Source organism: Schistocerca piceifrons, chromosome 3, assembly GCF_021461385.2.
Source record: "Schistocerca piceifrons isolate TAMUIC-IGC-003096 chromosome 3, iqSchPice1.1, whole genome shotgun sequence".
NCBI classification, from domain to species: Eukaryota; Metazoa; Arthropoda; class Insecta; order Orthoptera; family Acrididae; genus Schistocerca; species Schistocerca piceifrons.
This window is the reverse complement of record NC_060140.1, coordinates 845674938-845695957: the sequence shown is the minus strand read 5'-3', so window position 1 is coordinate 845695957 and position 21020 is coordinate 845674938. Positions and strand designations below refer to the sequence as shown.

The 21020-nt window shown below is 40.0% G+C and overlaps 1 protein-coding gene across 1 annotated transcript in view; it reads right to left on the bottom strand.

Moving 5' to 3' along the window:
- The window catches only part of LOC124788254, a 135159-nt gene that overhangs the window by 30771 nt on the left and 83368 nt on the right, over positions 1-21020 (bottom strand). The window contains exon 5 of the mRNA XM_047255451.1: positions 692-1044. Within this exon, the coding sequence (XP_047111407.1) occupies positions 692-1044 (353 nt within the window). The remainder of the gene's footprint in view (positions 1-691; positions 1045-21020) is intronic.

The window sequence follows — 21020 nt, the reverse complement described above, 5'->3', positions numbered from 1 at the left end:
TCTCCTACACTGGCCGTACACCACTGGTGATCGTCGAGGGGACACTGAATAGTGCACGGTACATCCAAACTGTCATCGAACCCATCGTTCTACCATTCCTAGACCGGCAAGGGAACTTGCTGTTCCAACAGGACAATGCACGTCCGCATGTATCCCATGCCACCCAACGTGCTCTAGAAGGTGTAAGTCAACTACCCTGGCCAGCAAGATCTCCGGATCTGTCCCCCATTGAGCATGTTTGGGACTGGATGAAGCGTCGTCTCACGCGGTCTGCACGTCCAGCACGAACGCTGGTCCAACTGAGGCGCCAGGTGGAAATGGCATGGCAAGCCGTTCCACAGGACTACATCCAGCATCTCTACGATCGTCTCCATGGGAGAATGGCAGCCTGCATTGCTGCGAAAGGTGGATATACACTGTACTAGTGCCGACATTGTGCATGCTCTGTTGCCTGTGTCTATTTGCCTGTGGTTCTGTCAGTGTGATCATGTGATGTATCTGACCCCAGGAATGTGTCAATAAAGTTTCCCCTTCCTGGGACAATGAATTCACGGTGTTCTTATTTCAATTTCCAGGAGTGTAGTTTTCAGGCTCTCGTAACAGAGGCGCCGCTGCCCCACATATAGCGTCAGAGCGACTTTCGGGCAGCACGCACTGCTGACCACAGGCGACAACACAGAGGTGGGCTCACCTGAGCGCGCTCTGTGTGCGTCGGCGGCGCGCGGCCCTGCGGCGCCTCCTGAGCAGCAGCAGCGCGGCGACGACGGCCAGGGCGGCCAGCAGCAGCCCCAGCAGCACGCAGCCCACGACGGCGGCCACGTCCAGCCGCTGAGCGCACGCGTCGTGTCCGGCGGCGGCGGTCCACGGGCGGCCGCGCAGGCCCTCGGGCTGTGCGCAGGTGGGCAGCGGCCCCACCGACAGCTCCCTGCGGATCACCGACACGCGCCGCATCTCCACCCAGGCGCGCAGCTCGCCCACCTCGCAGCACGACACGGGGTTCCCCACCAGCGGCAGCCGCCGCAGCCCGCTCAGCGTCTCCAGGGCCTGGCCACCCAAACACACGTCAGGCTCGGGGCACGAGCAGGGCTAAACTATACCTTGAGGGCAGTTGGTATTTGATTCGATTTAACGAAATTTGTCAGGTGAGGGTAGGACTCGCGTTTGGAGAGTTCTGTAGAAACCGCCATGGTGACAGTTCTTGAACTTGTTGCTGTTGTTGTGGTCTTCAGTCCTGAGACTGGTTTGATGCAGCTCTCCATGCTACTCTATCCTGTGCAAGCTTCTTCATCTCCCAGTACCTACTGCACCCTACATCCTTCTGAATCTGCTTAGTGTACTCATCTCTTGGTCTCCCTCTACGATTTTTACCCTCCACGCTGCCCTCCAATGCTAAATTTGTGATCCCTTGATGCCTCAGGACATGTCCTACCAACCGATCCCTTCTTCTAGTCAAGTTGTGCCACAAATCCCTCTTCTTCCCAATTCTATTCAATACCTCCTCATTAGTTATGTGATCTACCCATCTAATCTTCAGCATTCATCTGTAGCACAACATTTCGAAAGCTTCTATTCTCTTTTCGTCTAAAGTATTTATCGTCCACGTTTCACTTCCATACATGGCTACACTCCATACAAACACTTTCAGAAACGACATCCTAACACTTAAATCAATACTCGATGATAACAAACTTCTCTTCTTCAGAAACGCTTTCCTTGCCATTGCCAGTCTACATTTTATATCCTCTCTACATCGACCATCATCAGTTATTTTGCTCCCCAAATAGCAAAACTCCTTTACTACTTTAAGTGTCTCATTTCCTAATGTAATTCCCGCAGCATCACCCGACTTAATTCGACTACATTCCGTTATCCTCGTTTTGCTTTTGTTGATGTTCATCTTATATCCTCCTTTCAAGACACTATCCATTCCGTTCAACTGCTCTTCCAAGTCCTTTGCTGTGTCTGACAGAATTACAATGTCATCGGCAAACCTCAAAGTTTTTATTTCTTCTCCATGGATTTTGATACCTACTCCGAATTTTTTTTTTTTTTTTTTTTTTGTTTCCTTTACTGCTTACTCAATATACGGATTGAATAACATCGGGGAGAGGCTACAACCCTGTCTCACTCCCTTCCCAACTACTGCTTCCCTTTCATGTCCCTCGACTCTTATAACTGCCATATGGTTTTTGTACAAATTGTAAATAGCCTTTCGCTCCCTCTGGTTTACACCTGCCACCTTCAGAATTTGAAAGAGAGTATTCCAGTCAACATTATCAAAACTTTCTCTAAGTCTACAAATGCTATAAACGTAGGTAGGCCTTCCTTAATCTTTCTTCTAAGGTAAGTCGTAGGGTCAATGTTGCCTCACGTGTTGCAACATTTCTACGGATCCAAACTGATCTTCCCCGAGGTCGGCTTCCGCCAGTTTTTCGATTCGTCTGTAAACAATTCGCGTTAGTATTTTGCAGCTGTGACTTATTAAACTGATAGTTTGGTAATTTTCGCATCTGTCAACACGTGCTTTCTTTGGGATTGGAATAATTATATTCTTCTTGAAGTCTGAGGGAATTTCGCCTGTCTCATATATCTTGCTCACCAGATGGTAGAGTTTTGTCAGGACTGGCTCTCCCAAGGCTGTCAGTAGTTCTAATGGAATGTTGTCTACTCCCGGGGCCTTGTTTCGACTTAGGTCTTTCAGTGCTCTGTCAAACTCTTCACGCAGTATCATACCTCTCATTTCATCTTTGTCTTCATCCTCTTCCATTTCCATGATATTGTCCTCAACAACATCGCATCTGTATAGACCCTCTATATACTCCTTCCACCTTTCTGCTTTCCCTTCTTTGCTTAGAACTGGGTTTCCATCTGAGCTCTTGATATTCATGCAAGTGGTTCTCTTTTCTCCAAAGATCTCTTTAATTTTACTGTAGGCACTATCTATCATACCCCTCGTAAGATAAGCCTCTACATCCTTACATTTGTCCTCTATCCATCCCTGCTTAGTTATTGAACTATATGAAATAAAATCACCATAACTTCTCAACGGTTTCCGTTAGGGCGTTCAAACTGCACGATTGGCCGCGGAGCGTGATGGGAATTAGTATGTGCAATGCATGCATGCATGGTCTACCAACGAAGGCCACTTTCATTTGGGTGGGTTCGTCGATAAGCAAAACTGATGCATTTGAGGGACAAGTTCCGCATTTCGCGATCGAGTACTCTCTTCACCTTCAACAGGTGACAGTGTGGTGTGCAATGTCCAGTCACGGAATAATCGGTCCGCTGCAGCTGGTAGCAGTCATCCCCCTTCAATTTACACTACTGGCCATTAAAATTGCTACGCCAAGAAGAAATGCAGCTGATAAACGGGTATTCATTGGACAAATATATTACACTAGAGCTGAGATGTGATTACATTTTCACGTAATTTGGGTGCATAGATACTGAGAAATCAGTACCCAGAAAAACCACCTCTGGCCGTAATAACGGCCTTGATACGTCTGGACATTGAGTCAAACAGAGCTTGGATGGCGTATACTGGTACAGATGCCCATGCAGCTTCAACACGATACCATAGTTCATCAAGAGTAGTGACTGGCGTATTGTGACGAGCCAGTTACTCGGCCAGCATTGACAAGACGTTTTCAATTGGTGAGAGATCTGGAGAACGTGCTGGCCAGGGCAGCAGTCGAACATTTTCTGTATCCAGAAATGCCTGTACAGGACCTGGAACATTCGGTCGTGCATTATCCTGCTGAAATGTGGGGTTTCGCAGGGATCGAATGAAGGGTAGAGCCACGGGTCCTATCACGTCTGAAATGTAACGTCCACTGTTCAAAGTGCCGTCAATGCGAACAAGAGGTGACCGAGACGTGTAACCAGTGGCACCCCATATCATCACGCCGGGTTATACGCCAGTATAGGGATGACGAATACCTGCTTCCAATGCGCGTTCAGCGCGATGTCGCCAAACACGGATGCGGCCATCATGATGCTGTAAACAGAACCTGGATTCATCCGAAAAAATGACGTTTTCCCATTCGAGCACCCAGGTCCCTTGTTGAGTACACCATCGCAGGCGCTCCTATCTGTGATGCAGCGTCAAGGGTAACCGCAGCTGTGATCTCCGAGCTGATAACGTCGTCGTCGAACTGTTCGTGCAGATGGTTGTTGTCTTGCAAACGTCTCCATCTGTTGACTCAGGGATCGAGACGTGGCTGCACGTTTCGTTACAGCCATGCGGATAAGATACCTGTCATCTCGACTGCTAGTGATACGAGGCCGTTGGGATCCAACACGGCGTTCCATATTACCCTCCTGAACCCACCGATTCCATATTCTGCTAACAGTCATTGGATCTCGACCAACGCGAGCAGCAATGTCGCGATACGATAAACCGCAATCGCGATAGGCTACAATCCAACCTTTATCAAAGCCGGAAACGTGATGGTACGCATTTCTCCTCCTCACACGAGGCATCACAACAACGTTTCACCAGGCAACGCCGGTTAACTGCTGTTTGTGTATGAGAAATCGGTTGGAAACTTTCCTCATGTCAGCACGTTGTAGGTGTCGCCACCGGCGCCAACCTTGTGTGAATGCTCTGAAAAGCTACTCATATGCATATCACATTATTTTCTTCCTGTCGGTTAAATTTCACGTCTGTAGCACGTCACCTTCGTGGTGCAGCAATTTTAATGGCCAGTAGTGTACATACAGTGTTGCACAGTTGCGGTATCTGCGTGGTGTCTATTAACTTTCTCCAGTGCGAATCCATAAATACGCCCGATCTCCTGTGGGCATCTTTAAGTAGCGAACAGGGACAGTGGATACGTGGCACTCAATGACAGTGTGGATCGGCCTTGAGGCATGCCGAGATAGTCCGTGCAGTTCCAATAACGTTGTGTCCTGGATGGCGCAGTGGTTACCGCGCCTGCCTAGTAAGCAGGGGGTCCCAGATTCGAATGCCGGTCTGCTACACATTTTCGCTCGTCGCCGCTGATTCCTCTTGACGCACTACTGCGGCTAATAGCAGTGATCCACCTTCAATTTACATATAATGTTTCACGGCTGCGGGACCTGCATGGTGTCTATTCTTTTGAAGGAACGGGTACTATGCATTCAAATAATCTTTTGAATGTATCTGAAAAATCTAGAATGTGAAAATTGAGGTCCAAGTAAGAAATGTTGGTTTCCAAAATCACCATTAAAGTCATGCTAATAATTCAAACCCAGAAAACCCGTCAAGTTCTGGACTTCAAAGCATGGGCTAGGCCACATCTTTACAAGATAGACAGGATTTGAAACTCAGCTCAAACCGGCAAAGTAGAAGCATAGTTAAATTTTTGGGTGGGTCTCCCCTTACGAATAATTACGAGATATTGGCTAAAGTAAGTGACGTTAGAGTGTTCTGGCTCTTTTCAGTTTGGCAATATTATAAGGGCTTGAATACCGTAAGCAATGTCTTCATTAAGCGACTTAAAAGGCTTCGCATATCTAAAGCAATGTTACAAGGCTTTGTCTGTGTTAAATGATGTCATGAGGCGCTATCTATGTTAAGTAATGTTACGAAATTTTATCTACATGCAGCAATGTAATGAGACTGTGGATTTCTTAACAGTAACAACGAGGCTTTGACGATCTTAATAAATGTTACAAGGCTCGGTTACGCTAAGAGAAGTTATGAGACTTGGTTACTTACAAGACTTTGACTGCTTAAGCAAATTACGAGGCTTTGGCTATTTCAAAAAATGGTATCAGTCGTTGGCTATGGTAGTCATTGTGAAGCTCTGGCTATGTTGAGTGATGTTATAAGGCTTTGGCTGTGTTAAGCGATGTCACAAGGCTATAGCTATAAACACAGGGATCTTACGAAGGTTTGGCTATATTAAGAGTAGTGAAAAGTCTTTGCTGGTCTTAAGAAAGATTGCAAAGTTTTGGTTACATTATGAGATGTTACGAAACTGGTTACTTAAAGCGATATTACAAGCCTATGCCGGCCAAAGTGGCCGTGCGGTTAAAGGCGCTGCAGTCTGGAACCGCAAGACCGCTGCGGTCGCAGGTTCGAATCCTGCCTCGGGCATGGATGTTTGTGATGTCCTTAGGTTAGTTAGGTTTAACTAGTTCTAAGTTCTAGGGGACTAATGACCTCAGCAGTTGAGTCCCATAGTGCTCAGAGCCATTTGAACCATTTGAATTGAACAAGCCTATGGCTGCCTCTAGCGATATTACGAGGCTTTCCCTATATTGAGCAAGTTTCAATGCATTGCCTACTTGAGACAGCAATATGAGGCTCTATTGTGTTAAATAAGGTTATGAGGCTTTAACTTCATAAGGCAATGTAACAAGACTGTTTAGCTTTGTTGTTAGGTTTTGATATTGAGGCTTTAGCTGTGTTAAGTGGTGTTATGTAGCTTTGGCTATGTTAATTGATGTAAAGAGGTTTCAGCTGTGTTAGAGAATTTTACAAAGCATTAGCTATCTTAAGAGCATCGACGAAGCTTTGGCAATCTTAACAAATGTTACGAGATAGCTATCTTACACAGTGCTACAAGACATTGTTTATGTTAAACAACTTACCAAACTTCAGCTACTTGAAGCAATTTTCCAAGACTTTGGATACAGGAAGTGATATTTCGAGGCTTTCGCTACTTTAAACGACATTATGAAGCTCAATCTGTATATCGAGCAAGCAGTGAAGGAAACAAAAGAAAAATTCGGAGCAGGTATTAAAATCCAGGGAGAAGAAATAAAAACTTTGAGGTTCGCCGATGACATCGTAATTCTGTCAGAGACAGCAAAGGACTTGGAAGAGCAGTTGAACGGAATGGACAGTGTCTTGAAAGGAGGGTATAAGATGAACATCAACAAAAGCAAAACGAGGATAATGGAATGTAGTCGAATTAAGTCAGGTGATGCTGAGGAAATTAGATTAGGAAATGAGACACTTAAAGTAGTAAAGGAGTTTTGCTATTTGGGGAGCAAAATAACTGATGATGGTCGAAGTAGAGAGGATATAAAATGTAGACTGGCAATGGCAAGGAAAGCGTTTCTGAAGAAGAGAAATTTGTTAACATCGAGTATAGATTTAAGTGTCAGGAAGTCATTTCTGAAAGTCTTTGTATGGAGTGTAGCCATGTATGGAAGTGAAACATGGACGATAAATAGTTTGGACAAGAAGAGAATAGAAGCTTTCGAAACGTGGTGCTACAGAAGAATGCTGAAGATTAGATGGGTAGATCATATAACTAATGAGGAAGTATTGAATAGGATTGGGGAGAAGGGAAGTTTGTGGCAAAACTTGACCAGAAGAAGGGATCGGTTGGTAGGACATGTTCTGAGGCATCAAGGGATCACCAATTTAGTATTGGAGGGCAGCGTGGAGGGTAAAAATCGTAGAGGGAGACCAAGAGATGAATACACTAAGCAGATTCAGATGGATGTAGGTTGCAGTAGGTACTGGGAGATGAAGAAGCTTGCACAGGATAGAGTAGCATGGAGAGCTGCATCAGGCCAGTCTCAGGACTGAAGACCACAACAACAACATGAAGCTCTGCTATCTTAACAGTAACGACAAAGCTTTGGTGATCTTAAGAAATATTCCAACGCTTTTATTACCATAAGGTATGTTATGAGACTTTGAGTGAGTGATGTTACGAAGCTATGGCGACCTTTAATAGCGCTACAAGGCGTAGGCTGCTTTACACAAATTAGGAGGTTTTGGCTACCTCAGGCAAAGACAAGAAGCTCTGCTATTATTACGAGACTGTAGCTACCTTAAGCAATGTAATAAGGCGTTGGCTGTGTTAAGCGTTGTCATGACGCTTGGGGTATTTTAAATGATGTCAACAGGCTTTGTCTGTGTTACGTGACGTTATGTAACTTTGGCAATGTTGGGAAATGTTGTGAAGCTTTACCTGCCTTAGGCGATGTTACAGGACTGACTGTGTCAGGCGATGGTTTGAGCCTCTGCCTGTGTTAACTGATCCTATAGTTGGACGTGCTGTGACATGGTTGCGGATAGAACAGTGATCCAGAACGTGTAGAATAAATTTCTTTATTTTTGTCTATGACTACAAAATTGTTAGGTCCTTAGTCTATCGGTTCAGATCGGCAATGACAATCTTCAGATCTGCTGCAAAACATGTGTATATAATATATTTCATTTACTGGATAATCTTATTAATTGACTGGTACGTTGTTTCATCCTTGTTTAAGTTCCTATGCCGCTCTATGGCGGCCACGCCAACAGAGAGCGCTGATTACTTGCTGCAGTCTATTGTTTCGTCCATTTGGCTTCTTTCGGTATTTATTTTATTATTTTTATAGTATTCTGTTAGCTCTGTAAGCTTGTTCTAATGTATGTCATTATATTTTTATCTAAATTCCGCCACAAGAGTGTATCAGAATTATTGTCACTTAACTATTTCCTTTTTAACGACCCAACTTCAGCCGTGATTTTAATTTATTGTATTTTATTATAGTAATAACTTACACACATGATAAACCCACTTTAGACTTTATTTTTATTCTATATTGTACACTTATATAAGTGTCTACAATAGAAACATCTAACGGGCTTACGACACAAACATACACTGTGGCCTAGTATAAACCATAATCTGAATATATGCGACGATGCTACATTGATTTTGTGTTTATCTTTTGACGATCCACTTTGGGTGCATTATATTAGGACATGTTTTCAAAACAGGTGTGACTTATCACATTTAAAGCGCATGCTTTCCACATGTAATTCAGTAATATTTTTCACTGTGGCTTATTTTAGTATTTTAAGATGTAGGAAGTCCACTAGTTTTATTTGTATTTTTTCCCATGTTTTGCGACAGATTTGAAGATATCATTGCTGATCATACAATTTTGTGATCATAGACGGAAATAAGGAAATTTATTCTACTGCATGACTGAACTGTATCATTTTGAGAAGACAGAAGGAGCGATCTGGTTTACTTGCTAAAAACACTCTAAAGCCAAGATCGCATAAATATTTCTTTATTTAAAACAAAAGGTTTCGACAGACTTTGCTGTCATCTTCAGGTCTTAAAAAATATTTTCGTTGTGGAATATGTTCATTTTAAGTTGGACCTCACGCCAAGTTGACATATGGATAAGAAACAACACATTATAAAAGGTCTGTCATAACTAAAATATTTAAAAACATGAACCACCTTGTGCAAATGACCATGTCCATATATAAGTACCGCTCACAGATGAATGCTACGTCACAAAAACAAGCGAAGTTAGTGAAGAATTAGATGATACAGATCATATAGTTTCCCTTATCGGTCATAATGGAACTCAAGAGAGTATATCACTATTACCAACGAGAAGAATATGGCTACACAATGCCATCAGAATTCACTTGCTAAGTCAAGAGGTAGTATAACAAAATAAAAAGGAAAGTCCACTAGAAAAGATGTCTTCCACTTCGACACAAGTTTTATGTTCATCATTATGGTTTGAAAGATAATTTGACAATCATACGTAATGTGGCAAGAAAGTGTGATATTGCTAGTATCCCTACACCACAGCAACACTGTAGGTGAAGAACGTAAAAACAAGTGAGAGAATGTTTTATTCTATAGCTACTGGAAATCAGGAGTTGATTCTCTGGGCCAGATGATACATACACACACTTGAGACATGAAGATAGTATTTTGTCTTATGGGCAAACGTATTAGATATAGTAACAATAAACGCCCTGAGTTTATTTTCACAGATCTGATAAAAGAAGAATTTTTCTGATATGGAGAAGTGGAAGTTCTGAAAGCCACTGCACGGTTCGCCAGGTAACGAAGATTGGGGAAACTGTAAGATCACCAAATAGACACTGCTTCATGTACTCTACCGATAAGACAGAAGAAGTGGTCAAACATTCTACAAATGCACAAAAAATATATGCAAAAAACACAGTGAAGTTATTTATGAAGAGTGTTATTTTTTATGAGCAAATTTTCAGGTATGGACCAATAAAATTGAAAGTGATTCAATCTCAGGAAAGTTATATCGTTATTTACAGTAATAATGTAAGTCAAGTGTCACATTATCATATCAAAAGTTTGTAAGTAAGCTGTATAGGTTTTCTTATTGGTAACGCCACATATCGCTCTGTATGAAAATCACTGGCTGTGCTGTGTGCAGTCTGTAGCTAGTTTGCATTGTTGTCTGCATTGTAATGTTGGGCAGCTGGATGTGAACAGCGCGTAGCGTTGTGCAGTTGGAGGTGAGCCGCCAGCAGTGGTGGACGTGGGGAAGTGAGAGGGCGGATTTTTGAGAGCGGATGATCTGGACGTGTGTTCAACAGAAACAGTACATTTGTAAGAATGGATGTCATGAACTTCTATATATATTATGACTTTTGAACACTATTAAGATAAATGCATTGTTTGTTCTTTATCAAAATCATTCATTTGCTAACTATGCCTATCAGTAGTTAGTGCCTTCAGTAGTTTGAATCTTTTATTTAGCTGGTAGTAGTGGCGCTCGCTGTATTGCAGTAGTTCGAGTAACGAAGATTTTTGTGAGTTAAGTGATTTGTGAAAGGTATAGGTTAATTTAGTCAGGGCCATTCTCTTGTAGGAATTATTGAAAGTCAGATTGCGTTGCGTTAAAAAATATTGTGGGTCAGTTTAAGCACAGTCAAGTATAATTTTTCTAAGGGGACGTTTCATATGTCGACCCTTAGGCGAGGATACCTCACTGGAATCTTCCGATTTTTTCTTGTAGTTTGTGTAATTAGTGTAGCTTTTGTTTATTGCTAGGGCGTAATTGTAGAGAGAATCTCCTTTGTAGTTGCAGTCTTTCATTGTTGTACAGTAAAACAGTTGTGACATGCCTGTAGATTTGCACCAAGTATTTCGCACCTGCGCTTGCAATTAACTAGATATTATTTTCAGTGCTATGTTAATGTGTTCTCTTATTTTTGCTCTTCAAATTGTGCTTTTCTGTGTTATCGTGTGAAATATTGTGACAATAATGGCATGTGAAAAACGTAACACTAGGCTCCAAAGTAAACTGAGAAATAATAGTGACGACGAGCGTAGCTTATCAGCACCACTGTGTAATGAATTAACAGACATTAGAAGTAGTAATTTGGTAATTGTGCATAGGGAAATGGAGCGGGCGGCAAATAATGGTGTAGACAGTGAAACAAGTAGTGAACAGGAAAGCATTATCGATCGATCGGTCGGCAACAGCTCGCCTCAGGAATCCGAAATGACAGAACACAATATTGCAAATACTGTAGACTCAGGTTTTGGGTCCTCACCGTTTTCTCAACTGAGTCAAGACACATTTTCTGCTTGTCAAAATGTGAATGTTGCCGGTGAAAATACACTGCCAAAAAGCATAGAGAAACAGATTCCAGACACTAATACATTATTATTGCAATTAATGCAACAAATGGAACAAAATCAGAGACAAACACAGCAAAAGCTTCAAAAGTTAGACACAATGGAACAAAATCAGAGACAAACACAGCAAAAGCTTCAAAAGTTAGACACAATGGAACAAAATCTTCGGAAGTTAGACACCACGCTTGAACAAACACGTTAAGATTTAACTACTGAGTTACATAAAATCGAATCGAAATATCAAAAAGTCTGTAATGACGTAAAAACACAAATTCGTGAGCATTTTCAACCTATTTTTTCGCGGCATGAAAATGCATTACAGAATCACGAAGCAGCCATAAAGGAACTGCAAACTATTGTTCAAGAAAATCATGAGACCTTGCAAGCTAAAATTGACTCAGTTGCATCTACCGATTCGGTTACGCAACTTGCAAAAACTCAGTAAAACTAAAAGGACACAGTAGATACTCTGAAAATTGGTTCAGAAAGACACATGGAGGAAATTAGCTCATTATCAGAGAAAGTAGTTGAACTTTCGGATCAGCTAAATAATTTATATACGAAGGTAGATGATAATCTGAATGACACATAACCGGTAGTCTTTAATGACACAGAAGAGTGCGTACAAATTAGGAAATTCAAACAAAATCAGAATCAAATTAATAAGCAACACCAAAGATAAATCCGGGAAGTACAAGATCGGCTGACACAGGTAATACAAGAATTACGTATTTTAGAGGACATTCGCCCTCCAATACGGGAAGAGGGTCATAGAAATACGGAACAGCCACAAAATAATAACACGGGGTACTTCGGAATTTATGAAAGAAATTGGCAAGGTATACCGAATTTTGAGATGGAACCGCCGAAACGAAGTAACTATGACCGATATGCGACTCGCCGACATGATGATTTTGACTATAAGCTGTTTATTACTACACGTAAATTCAAAACATTTAAGAATTCCGGCAACGACATTCATCCACTAGCGTCGCTTCATCAATTCTCATTGTTTTCCTCCCAACTGGTCATTAGAGCACAGATTAGAATTTATGTGTGGCTATTTAGAGAATGAACCAGCTATAATAATGCGATCGGTCATTCACGATTGCCACAGTGAAGGAGAATTTTATCATGCCTTCCTCTCAGCATATTGGTCTCAAGATATACAAGACCGACTAAAACATAACGTCATAATGATGAAACATTTCGAACAATCTGAATTTACCAGTCTTGTGAAATATTTTGAAGACATGTTGCACAAGAATCAGTACCTGTCAAACCCATACAACCCCTCAGAACTCATCCGCATTTGCTTAATCAAATTACCTGAACATTTATGACATATTATTTTGGCAGGACGTTGCAAAGACGACACTGAAGCTTTTCAGGGACTCTTACAAGAATTAGAAATTGACACTGACAATCGTGGAATGCGAAAACAGGAACACAACAATTACAGGTCACATCCGTCGCAATTCCGCGATGAAAGAAATAATAACAGGACACGACAAGGCTATTCTCACAACACAAATCGTGACCAAAAGAGACAGCACCCGTATGACAACCGTTGGCAGAGTAGTAATAATTACAGGGAAAGATCACCTCTCTGCGGTAGTGACTATCACAGAGACAATCAGAGAAACAGACAATATGGGAACCAAAATAATTATTATCAAGGGAGACAGAATAACTTAAGATGATACGCAGTTACGATACGCAGTTACGATTCAGGGAGAAATTCTCCACCACGTGACCGACAAGAAAGAAACTATGGAATCTACCGACATGACGACAGACGATATGATCGTAACGACAGACCTGAATTGCATGGACTCGCATTCGGGAGGAAGACGGTTCAATCCCGCGTCCGGCCATACTGATTTAGGTTTTCCGTGATTTCCCTAAATCACTCCAGGCAAATGCCGGGATGGTTCCTCTGAAAGGGCACGGCCGACTTTCTTCCCCATGCTTCCCTAATCCGATGAGACCGATGACCACGCTGTCTGGTCTCCTTCCCCAAAACAACCAACCAAACTGAATTGCACCAGAAATGGCAGGGCCCTCTCGACAAGGTGAATTTGTAGAAGTTCGGTCTCCAAATCCCAATAACGACGCGCGCCAACAAAGAGACAATAGGCACTGACTCATACCGCTGGCAGCCACTGAAACTGACGACGCAGCTGCCGTAGCTAGTAATTACGTAAAAATGGAAGACATTAGGGACATCTTACTCCAGGAACACGACGTAAAACATAACAACATTGCATATCCTGTGATTCACATTACAGTAAATGACGTTAAATTTACGGCAGTACTTGACTCTGGCAGTCCAATTTCAGTAATCAGTGAAACAGCCTTTAGCAAATGCAACAAATCGAACGACTGCCCCACACTTCCTTTACGTAAGATTAAATTGCAAGGTGCAATCGTTGGAAAAAGTGTAGATGTACGCCAACAAACCAACTTAGAATTCTTTTTCAAAGCCACAGCTTCTCTATGAACTTTCTTATTGTTCCATTATTCTCGACGGAAATTATATTGGGAGTAGACTTTTTGAATGAATACAAAGCAATCTTAAACTTTCACGATGCTGAAATAAGTTTAGAGAAAGAAGGTAAGTCAATAGCTTTGAAATTTGAAGATTGGCTCTCAAACCATGACGAAGAAATTAATCGAGTTTACCTCCTGTTAGACAACAGTTCGGATTTTCGACGGAACTTGACACTAACAATTACTCTGCAAGCACTGACAGGGATGATATCGACGGCGCATTTGATACTAATGAGTTAATTCAGAATAAAATTCAAACAATTGAGAATTATAATGACACTGATTGGCAAGACCTTTCTGAGATTTTACAAGCACATTCCACAGTTTTTACTCACAAAACAGTAAACAATCAAGGGATTTCAATACCAGTTTCGTGTTCGTGAGCATACTAAATTTTGTGTTAGACCATACGTAATTCCGGCACATTATAGGGACCGTGTTAGAACAGAAATACAATCTATGCTTGACGAGGGCGTTATTGAGCCTGCAGTAAGCTCATACAACAATCCATTACATGTTGTTGAGAAGAAAAATGGATCGATCAGGCTTGTCTTAGATTCGAGACAAATCAATACTATCATCATTCCTGAAACAGACAGGCCACAAACGTTGGACGAACTTCTTCAAAATTTTAATGGTGTAAAAGTGTTGTCTTCTATTGATCTCAGATCCAGCTTTTATCAGATCGAACTTCATCCAGAATGTAGAAAATACACAGCTTTCCTTTGTTTCGGCGTTTGTTATCAGTTTCGGAAACTTCCTTTTGGTTTGAACATTTCTTCGGCAGCATTCATTCGCGGTCTAAATTCCATATTACCTGATTTCTTAAAACGTCACATCACCTTATATGTGGACGATATTCTGATAGCAGAAGCCTCATGGGAACAACACACTCGCATCCTCAACAGCATGTTGCATATTTTTGCAGAATCTGGAATTACAATTAACTTGGAAGAGTCTGAATTCGGTAGGACAAAGGTGAAGTTTTTGGGACATATTATTTTTTCTGAAGGCATTCAGCCGGATCCTGCAAAGTTAGAAGCAACCACAGCCATTCCAGTTCCATCCACAAAGAAACAAGTCCGCAGTTTTCTAGGTTCTTAAATTTTTACCGTCGTTTTCTGAATATGCAAATTGTGCTCTCACTGGAAAAAAATACTATTTGTAACTGGGACGAACAAGCACAGTTGGAATTCAATTCTTTGAAAGAATCGCTACTTAACGCGCCAATACTAGCTCATCGAGATCTGTCACAAGATTTCTGCCTTAGCACGGATTCTTCTAAAGTCGGTCTTGGTGCCCATTTATTTCAAGAAGCCACAGAAAATGACACTACTGTTCAGAAAACCATTGCTTTTGCTAGCCGAGTGCTAACAAAATCTGAAAAAAATTATTCCGTTACTAAATTAGAAGCTTTAGCTATCGTTTGGGCATTTAACAAATTCCGTTTCTTTCTTTCTGGTAAGCACATAAAAGTATACAGTGATCATCGTGCATTACAATTTCTTATGTCTTCAAAATTAAATCATGACAAGTAAAGACGTTGGGCATTGTTTCTGCAAGAATTCCACTTCACAGTAGTCTACATTCCCGGCAAGGAGAACATTGTTGCGGACGCACTGTCACGCGCACCGGCTGGGCTTGAGAAAAGTAACACAGAAGGCAACCTCGAGAAAAATTTCAGTATTCTTTACATTCAGAAAGTCGCCTTTGAAAACTTCATCTCCACATCTTTAAAGGACATTGCACATGAACAAGATAAAGATCCGATTTGGAAAGACATCAAAAGTAAATGGCATGAAAAGACACACACTCAGATTCGGCACTATTATCTGGTTAGAAACAACATACTCTTCAAACGCTGCACTGTTGATGACAAGCCATGGGTACTTTGCATTCCTGACGATTTTGTTAATAAGCTCATTTGGTACATTCATTTCAGCTACGCACATTTTGGTCCACGAAAATGTTATCATATTCTTCGAACGACTTGTTATTTTAACAATATGGAAAAGAGAATTCGAAGAGTCTTGTCTATTTGTAAACTTTGTCAAAAGGCGAAACCATCTACTATCTCACATCGTGCTCCGTTGTTTCCTACCATTCCTTCTAAATTAAAAGAATTTGCTGCTGTTGATCTCTTGGGACCCATTGTCAGAACATCGAATGGATTTTCGTATGTTCTAGTCGCTGTTGAACTTACTTCAAAATTTGTTTCTTTCACTCCGTTACGTAAAGCCACTGGACGGTCTATTTCCAGCGCCTTTGTTAAAAATAGAACGGACCGCAATTCAGATCTGCTGTTTGGTCACGCATTCTTCGGAATCATAAAATCAAACCTGTTTTTATTTCATTGTACTCACCACATTGTAACCCGTCTGAGCGGATTATGAAAGAAATCAATAAGCTTTGCAGACTTCATTGTCACAGAAAGCATCAGCATTGGGACAGATATTTACACTTATTTCAAAACGTGCTGAATGAAATGCCTCATGACTCCACTGCTTTACCACCTATTCTTGTACTGAAGAATGAAGAACCACCAAACAGAATCAGAGAGCATGTACCTTTTCCGAATACACGTAAACTTCCACACAAAGACATAATTCATTTGGCTATTAAAAATATAAATTCTGCTGCAGACAAAAGGAGAAAACTACACGGTAAAGCAAATGCAAAGAAATTATATATTGGTCAGAAAGTTCTCATTAAAGCTCATTCATTGTCACATAAGAAGAAACACTTGAGTCACAAATTCTTTCTGGTTTACAATGGACCTTACAGAATCCGACGTATACGACATGATAATTGCGTTGAAGTTGAAACTCTGCGTACTAGGAAACATAAAGGATTGCACCACATTTCACATGTGAAAGATAATCTGCTTTTTAACTTAGTCTTTGCCATAAAATTTTTCACTTCACGTTACTGGTATGCTTTGTCAGACTTAGAAACTGTTAACATGCAACAAAGTTTGAAGCTAAATATCCAGTCAAGAACCAATAGAACTTATTTAAACAGAAATTACGAATGCATTGTTATAGTGAACAGACGACACTGTTGTTATTTGTACATTCTTGCTTGTTAGTTGCACGATTACGTAACGAATATAAGGCTTACATACTTAGAACATATACTGCTAATGAGAATTTAATGCAACATTTTAGTTTACTTGAAAAGACATTCTTAATTTGAAGTACTTTCTGTGAGATTAAAGATGACTTAGTATTTGGTTTCTTTGAGAGCTACACGATTATATCACGATGCTACTAATGTGTGACACAATTTATATTGTTGCTTTTGCGGTGTATCTGTTTTATATCTGCACAGGTTTTCTGTATTATTCTGGAAAGTAAAACATGTTTTAGTAGTAACTTTTGTGGTATAGCTACAATGAGACAGCCTTTTTGTAGCACAACAATACGTTACATTATAGTACTTTCTTGATCATGGTAAGGTACGTAATAACTACAATATCTATACGCAAAGCATTTCACTTTCGTTTATGATGAGGTAAGTACATTGACTTCAGTAGAACTTTGCTTACAGAAGACGATAACTACGACACTTCCACAGAATTATCTTACAGCAAGACGCACATTTAGCGCTACAGGACACGCATTTGAGTGATTAATTTTGTACTTAAACCATTTATTTTTCAAGATTTTTGAATTACAAAGAAAGTTTTCCATGATACATTTCATTCCATTGCTGTAATCTGTAACACCTGAGGGTATAATTACATTAATCCTCAGGGGGGTACACCATTACTTTGTGTACCATGTGTTTGGCAAGCACAAGGAGCCCTAGCTAATATCGTATTTGCTTATACAACTTTACACATCTGTACCATATTTCTCACATAAATTACACAGCTATCTGATTATTTAACTGAGAGAGACAAACATTTATTTTACTACATCAGCGACACATGTTTACGTAATTACACAGTTGGATAACTTCACACTTATGAAACTGTATTTTGTCTGTACTTTGTGAACTGTTCATATTTTTTTGGAACCATTGTGATATTATGAGAGCTTTGAATGATGTATTTGGTATGGGATCATGATTTTTAAAGTACGTTTGAGGTAGATGACACTATTGCAATGAGTAGAGAATTATTTTTAGGTTTTGAAATTATTACAGAAAGCTACGACGTTTTTGAGATTTGGCTGAGTTTTTATGATGTCATTATTACGATGACAATGTGTATTATGCTGTTGAGGTATTTTTATGATCAATAAGCTGATGCTATATCAGGAATTTGATTATGCTACATATTTATTATGATGAAATATTGAAGAAGTGTTGACGAATAAGTGTATGTGTAATAAGGTAAGGAATAATGAGTAGTGGTTAGGGACTCTGACTTGTGAAAAACGATGATGGAAACCAAGAATCGTACTTTTAAAGAGTTATGAAATGTGTGTAAATGCGTGAATGTATCACAATGCCAACGAAAATTTGTTGGACACTATTATATTTAAAGGATTTTGTTTCTACACATTTGTAACGCAAATTCTTGACCTGTGAAATTTTATATGAGACTGTCACTGTAGTGCAAACTGGTGTCGTTAATATTTCGGTAAGAAAGTTAATTGACCACCTTCACGTAATGCGTCGTGGGCACCCAGCTGCGCGACAGTCGCCTGGAAAAAAGCCATTAGTGTGTGCCTTTCAGAGGCACAGGTGGAGAAAAAAGGAGGCCATTATCCTCGCTATTGACATTTCTTTGTAGAAAGCATCGCAAATACGATATGCTCATAATTGAAAACATGATTACACTGTAGAGTTCTTAATTTATAATATTTACTGAAATGAAATGATGAGAAACATTTCACATCCATTGTCTTGCTAGTTGAAAGATTGTTTACTGCATTATGAAATGCCATATGGCTAGTGAGTGACGTTTCACACCTTGATTTGCCTATTTTGTTTAACATCTAGTTTCTAGCTGCACTGCAGCATTGGTTAAAATAAAATTTTATAGATGTACTAATATAAATATTTTCTGTCTACAGATCCAGTAAATAATAGTTTTGTGATATACTTCCAAAAAAATGAGGGAGCACAAAAAGACATTTCCCTTCACAGGAACTGCATACATAATTTTCTTCTCAAGTACTTGGTAATTTATTTCATAGAATAAGTTTTTGTGGTGCACCACTTTAATTATATAGACATTAAGATGTGAATAGACATCTCCCTTATCTGCATTGTTGTCTTTAGAGTACTATTTTTTCTGCTTGGGGTTTGTCATGTTTAGATATTAGTTATTGCATTTGCTGCTGCTGTTTGCCAGGCATAGTGCTACTAAATTTCACTTTGTATTACTCTGTTAAGCCAGTTTTACTACTGATTTATTTTTCTTGTTTGCTGCACAGTGCCTTATATTAGTTGTAATATTGTAATTGCTTTGCTAATTTATATATACTGCTGCTTCCTTTGCCAATTTGCATTTCTTTGTCATTGCTGCTTGTGTTAATTGTTTTGTGCTGCTGCATTGCCTTGTCCCTTAGTTTAATATCTGAACTCAGTAGTTTTAAGTTAGCTTAAGAGGGGGTAGACTGTATAAGAAACTAAATATGATGAATTGGAATAAATGCATTGAGAAGCTATAAGAAAATAGTTTGACCAAAAAAGTATTTTGAAAGAGGATATGGTCAAAGAAGTAGGGTTTAGGGACAACAAGTTGAGGTAGGATTTTCTTGGAAATAAATGAGGTAAGATAAGGGAAAATAAATAATGAGGTAAGAAATATGTGAACATATAAATACAGAAAGCATGCTTGGATAGGATTTTTTTGGTGGAAACAAATGTTGAATTAAGGGGAAAGATCTATGAAATGAAGTTTTGGGTTGGACTGCAGTACCAGACGTCTCACTGAAAACAAACCCTGTCCTTTCCTTTTCTGTTATTCCGTTATGTGTGCATGTACCCTTGTGTATTTGTGTTCTTCCTGTCTTTGTGTGTTTATATGATAAGACTTATGGTGTAGAATTTTTCTAATACTCAGTTACATTCACTATGATGAGGAATACTGTTATCCTCAAATATAATTTGCATTAATAATATGTAATTTTCTTTGTAAAGATGTTTAGACATTATTTATTCTGTTATGTTATTTACTTTGTAAAGGTGTTTAGACATTATTTATTCTGTTCTGTTTTAATGCTCATGTGTGAAGTTAATGTTTCAAAAGTTATTCTGATATTTTATGTATTTACTTATGTCATAATTCTTGTAACACTGATGTACATGTTTATTTCTATTCTTTTGTAAAGCCTGTTTTACTACAAAAGTTATCTGTATTGTTATGTTCTTTAATGATGTATTTTGTACCTTTGTAATTGTATTCTTATGTTATAAAATTGTAATTGTCACCAGTCCATCAAATTAAGTAACTTGTAAGTTACATTTCACTGCACACGTTTCTGTTGGTCATAATATATGGACATTATGTGAAAAAAAGAGGGCTGTTAGTGTTTGCATGTGTGTTGATAATTCAGCAAGGGACTGGTTAACAGCATTGCTGTTTCTAAGGACAATTCCAAAAACTTTGTGAGTGCACAAGTGGAGGTTTATGGACTTGTTATATTTTCTGCAAGACTCTTTAATGGTGACTGTGCACCCACACAGCCGCAACAGATGGCTGCTGGCCATCTCTACAAGGACTACAGTGGGTCTGCATCTTTGATGGCCCACCATTACCATTATTTCTACAAGGGCTGCAGTGGGTCTGCATCTTTGATGGCCCTCCAATACCGTAATCTCTACAAGGACTACAGTGGGTCTGCTCTGTGATGACCTACCTACAAAGATTCTTCAAAAGTTAGACTGACTCTGCAGTGGGTTTGCTCTGTTGTGGACCGTTACCTGTCTGCATGTCAAGAGTCAGCATTATCTTTCTGTCGGAAAGACAACACTACATCTTCAAGACTGCATGGAAATCCACTACTTCCATGTGCATTTTCTTTTACTACTCAGACTTCGAGAAAAACACTGCTATTTTACTGTGATGAACGATCAGGACTGTCTTTATGGACTGTGAGAAAATTTTAGCTTTTGACCAACATTGTATCAATAAGT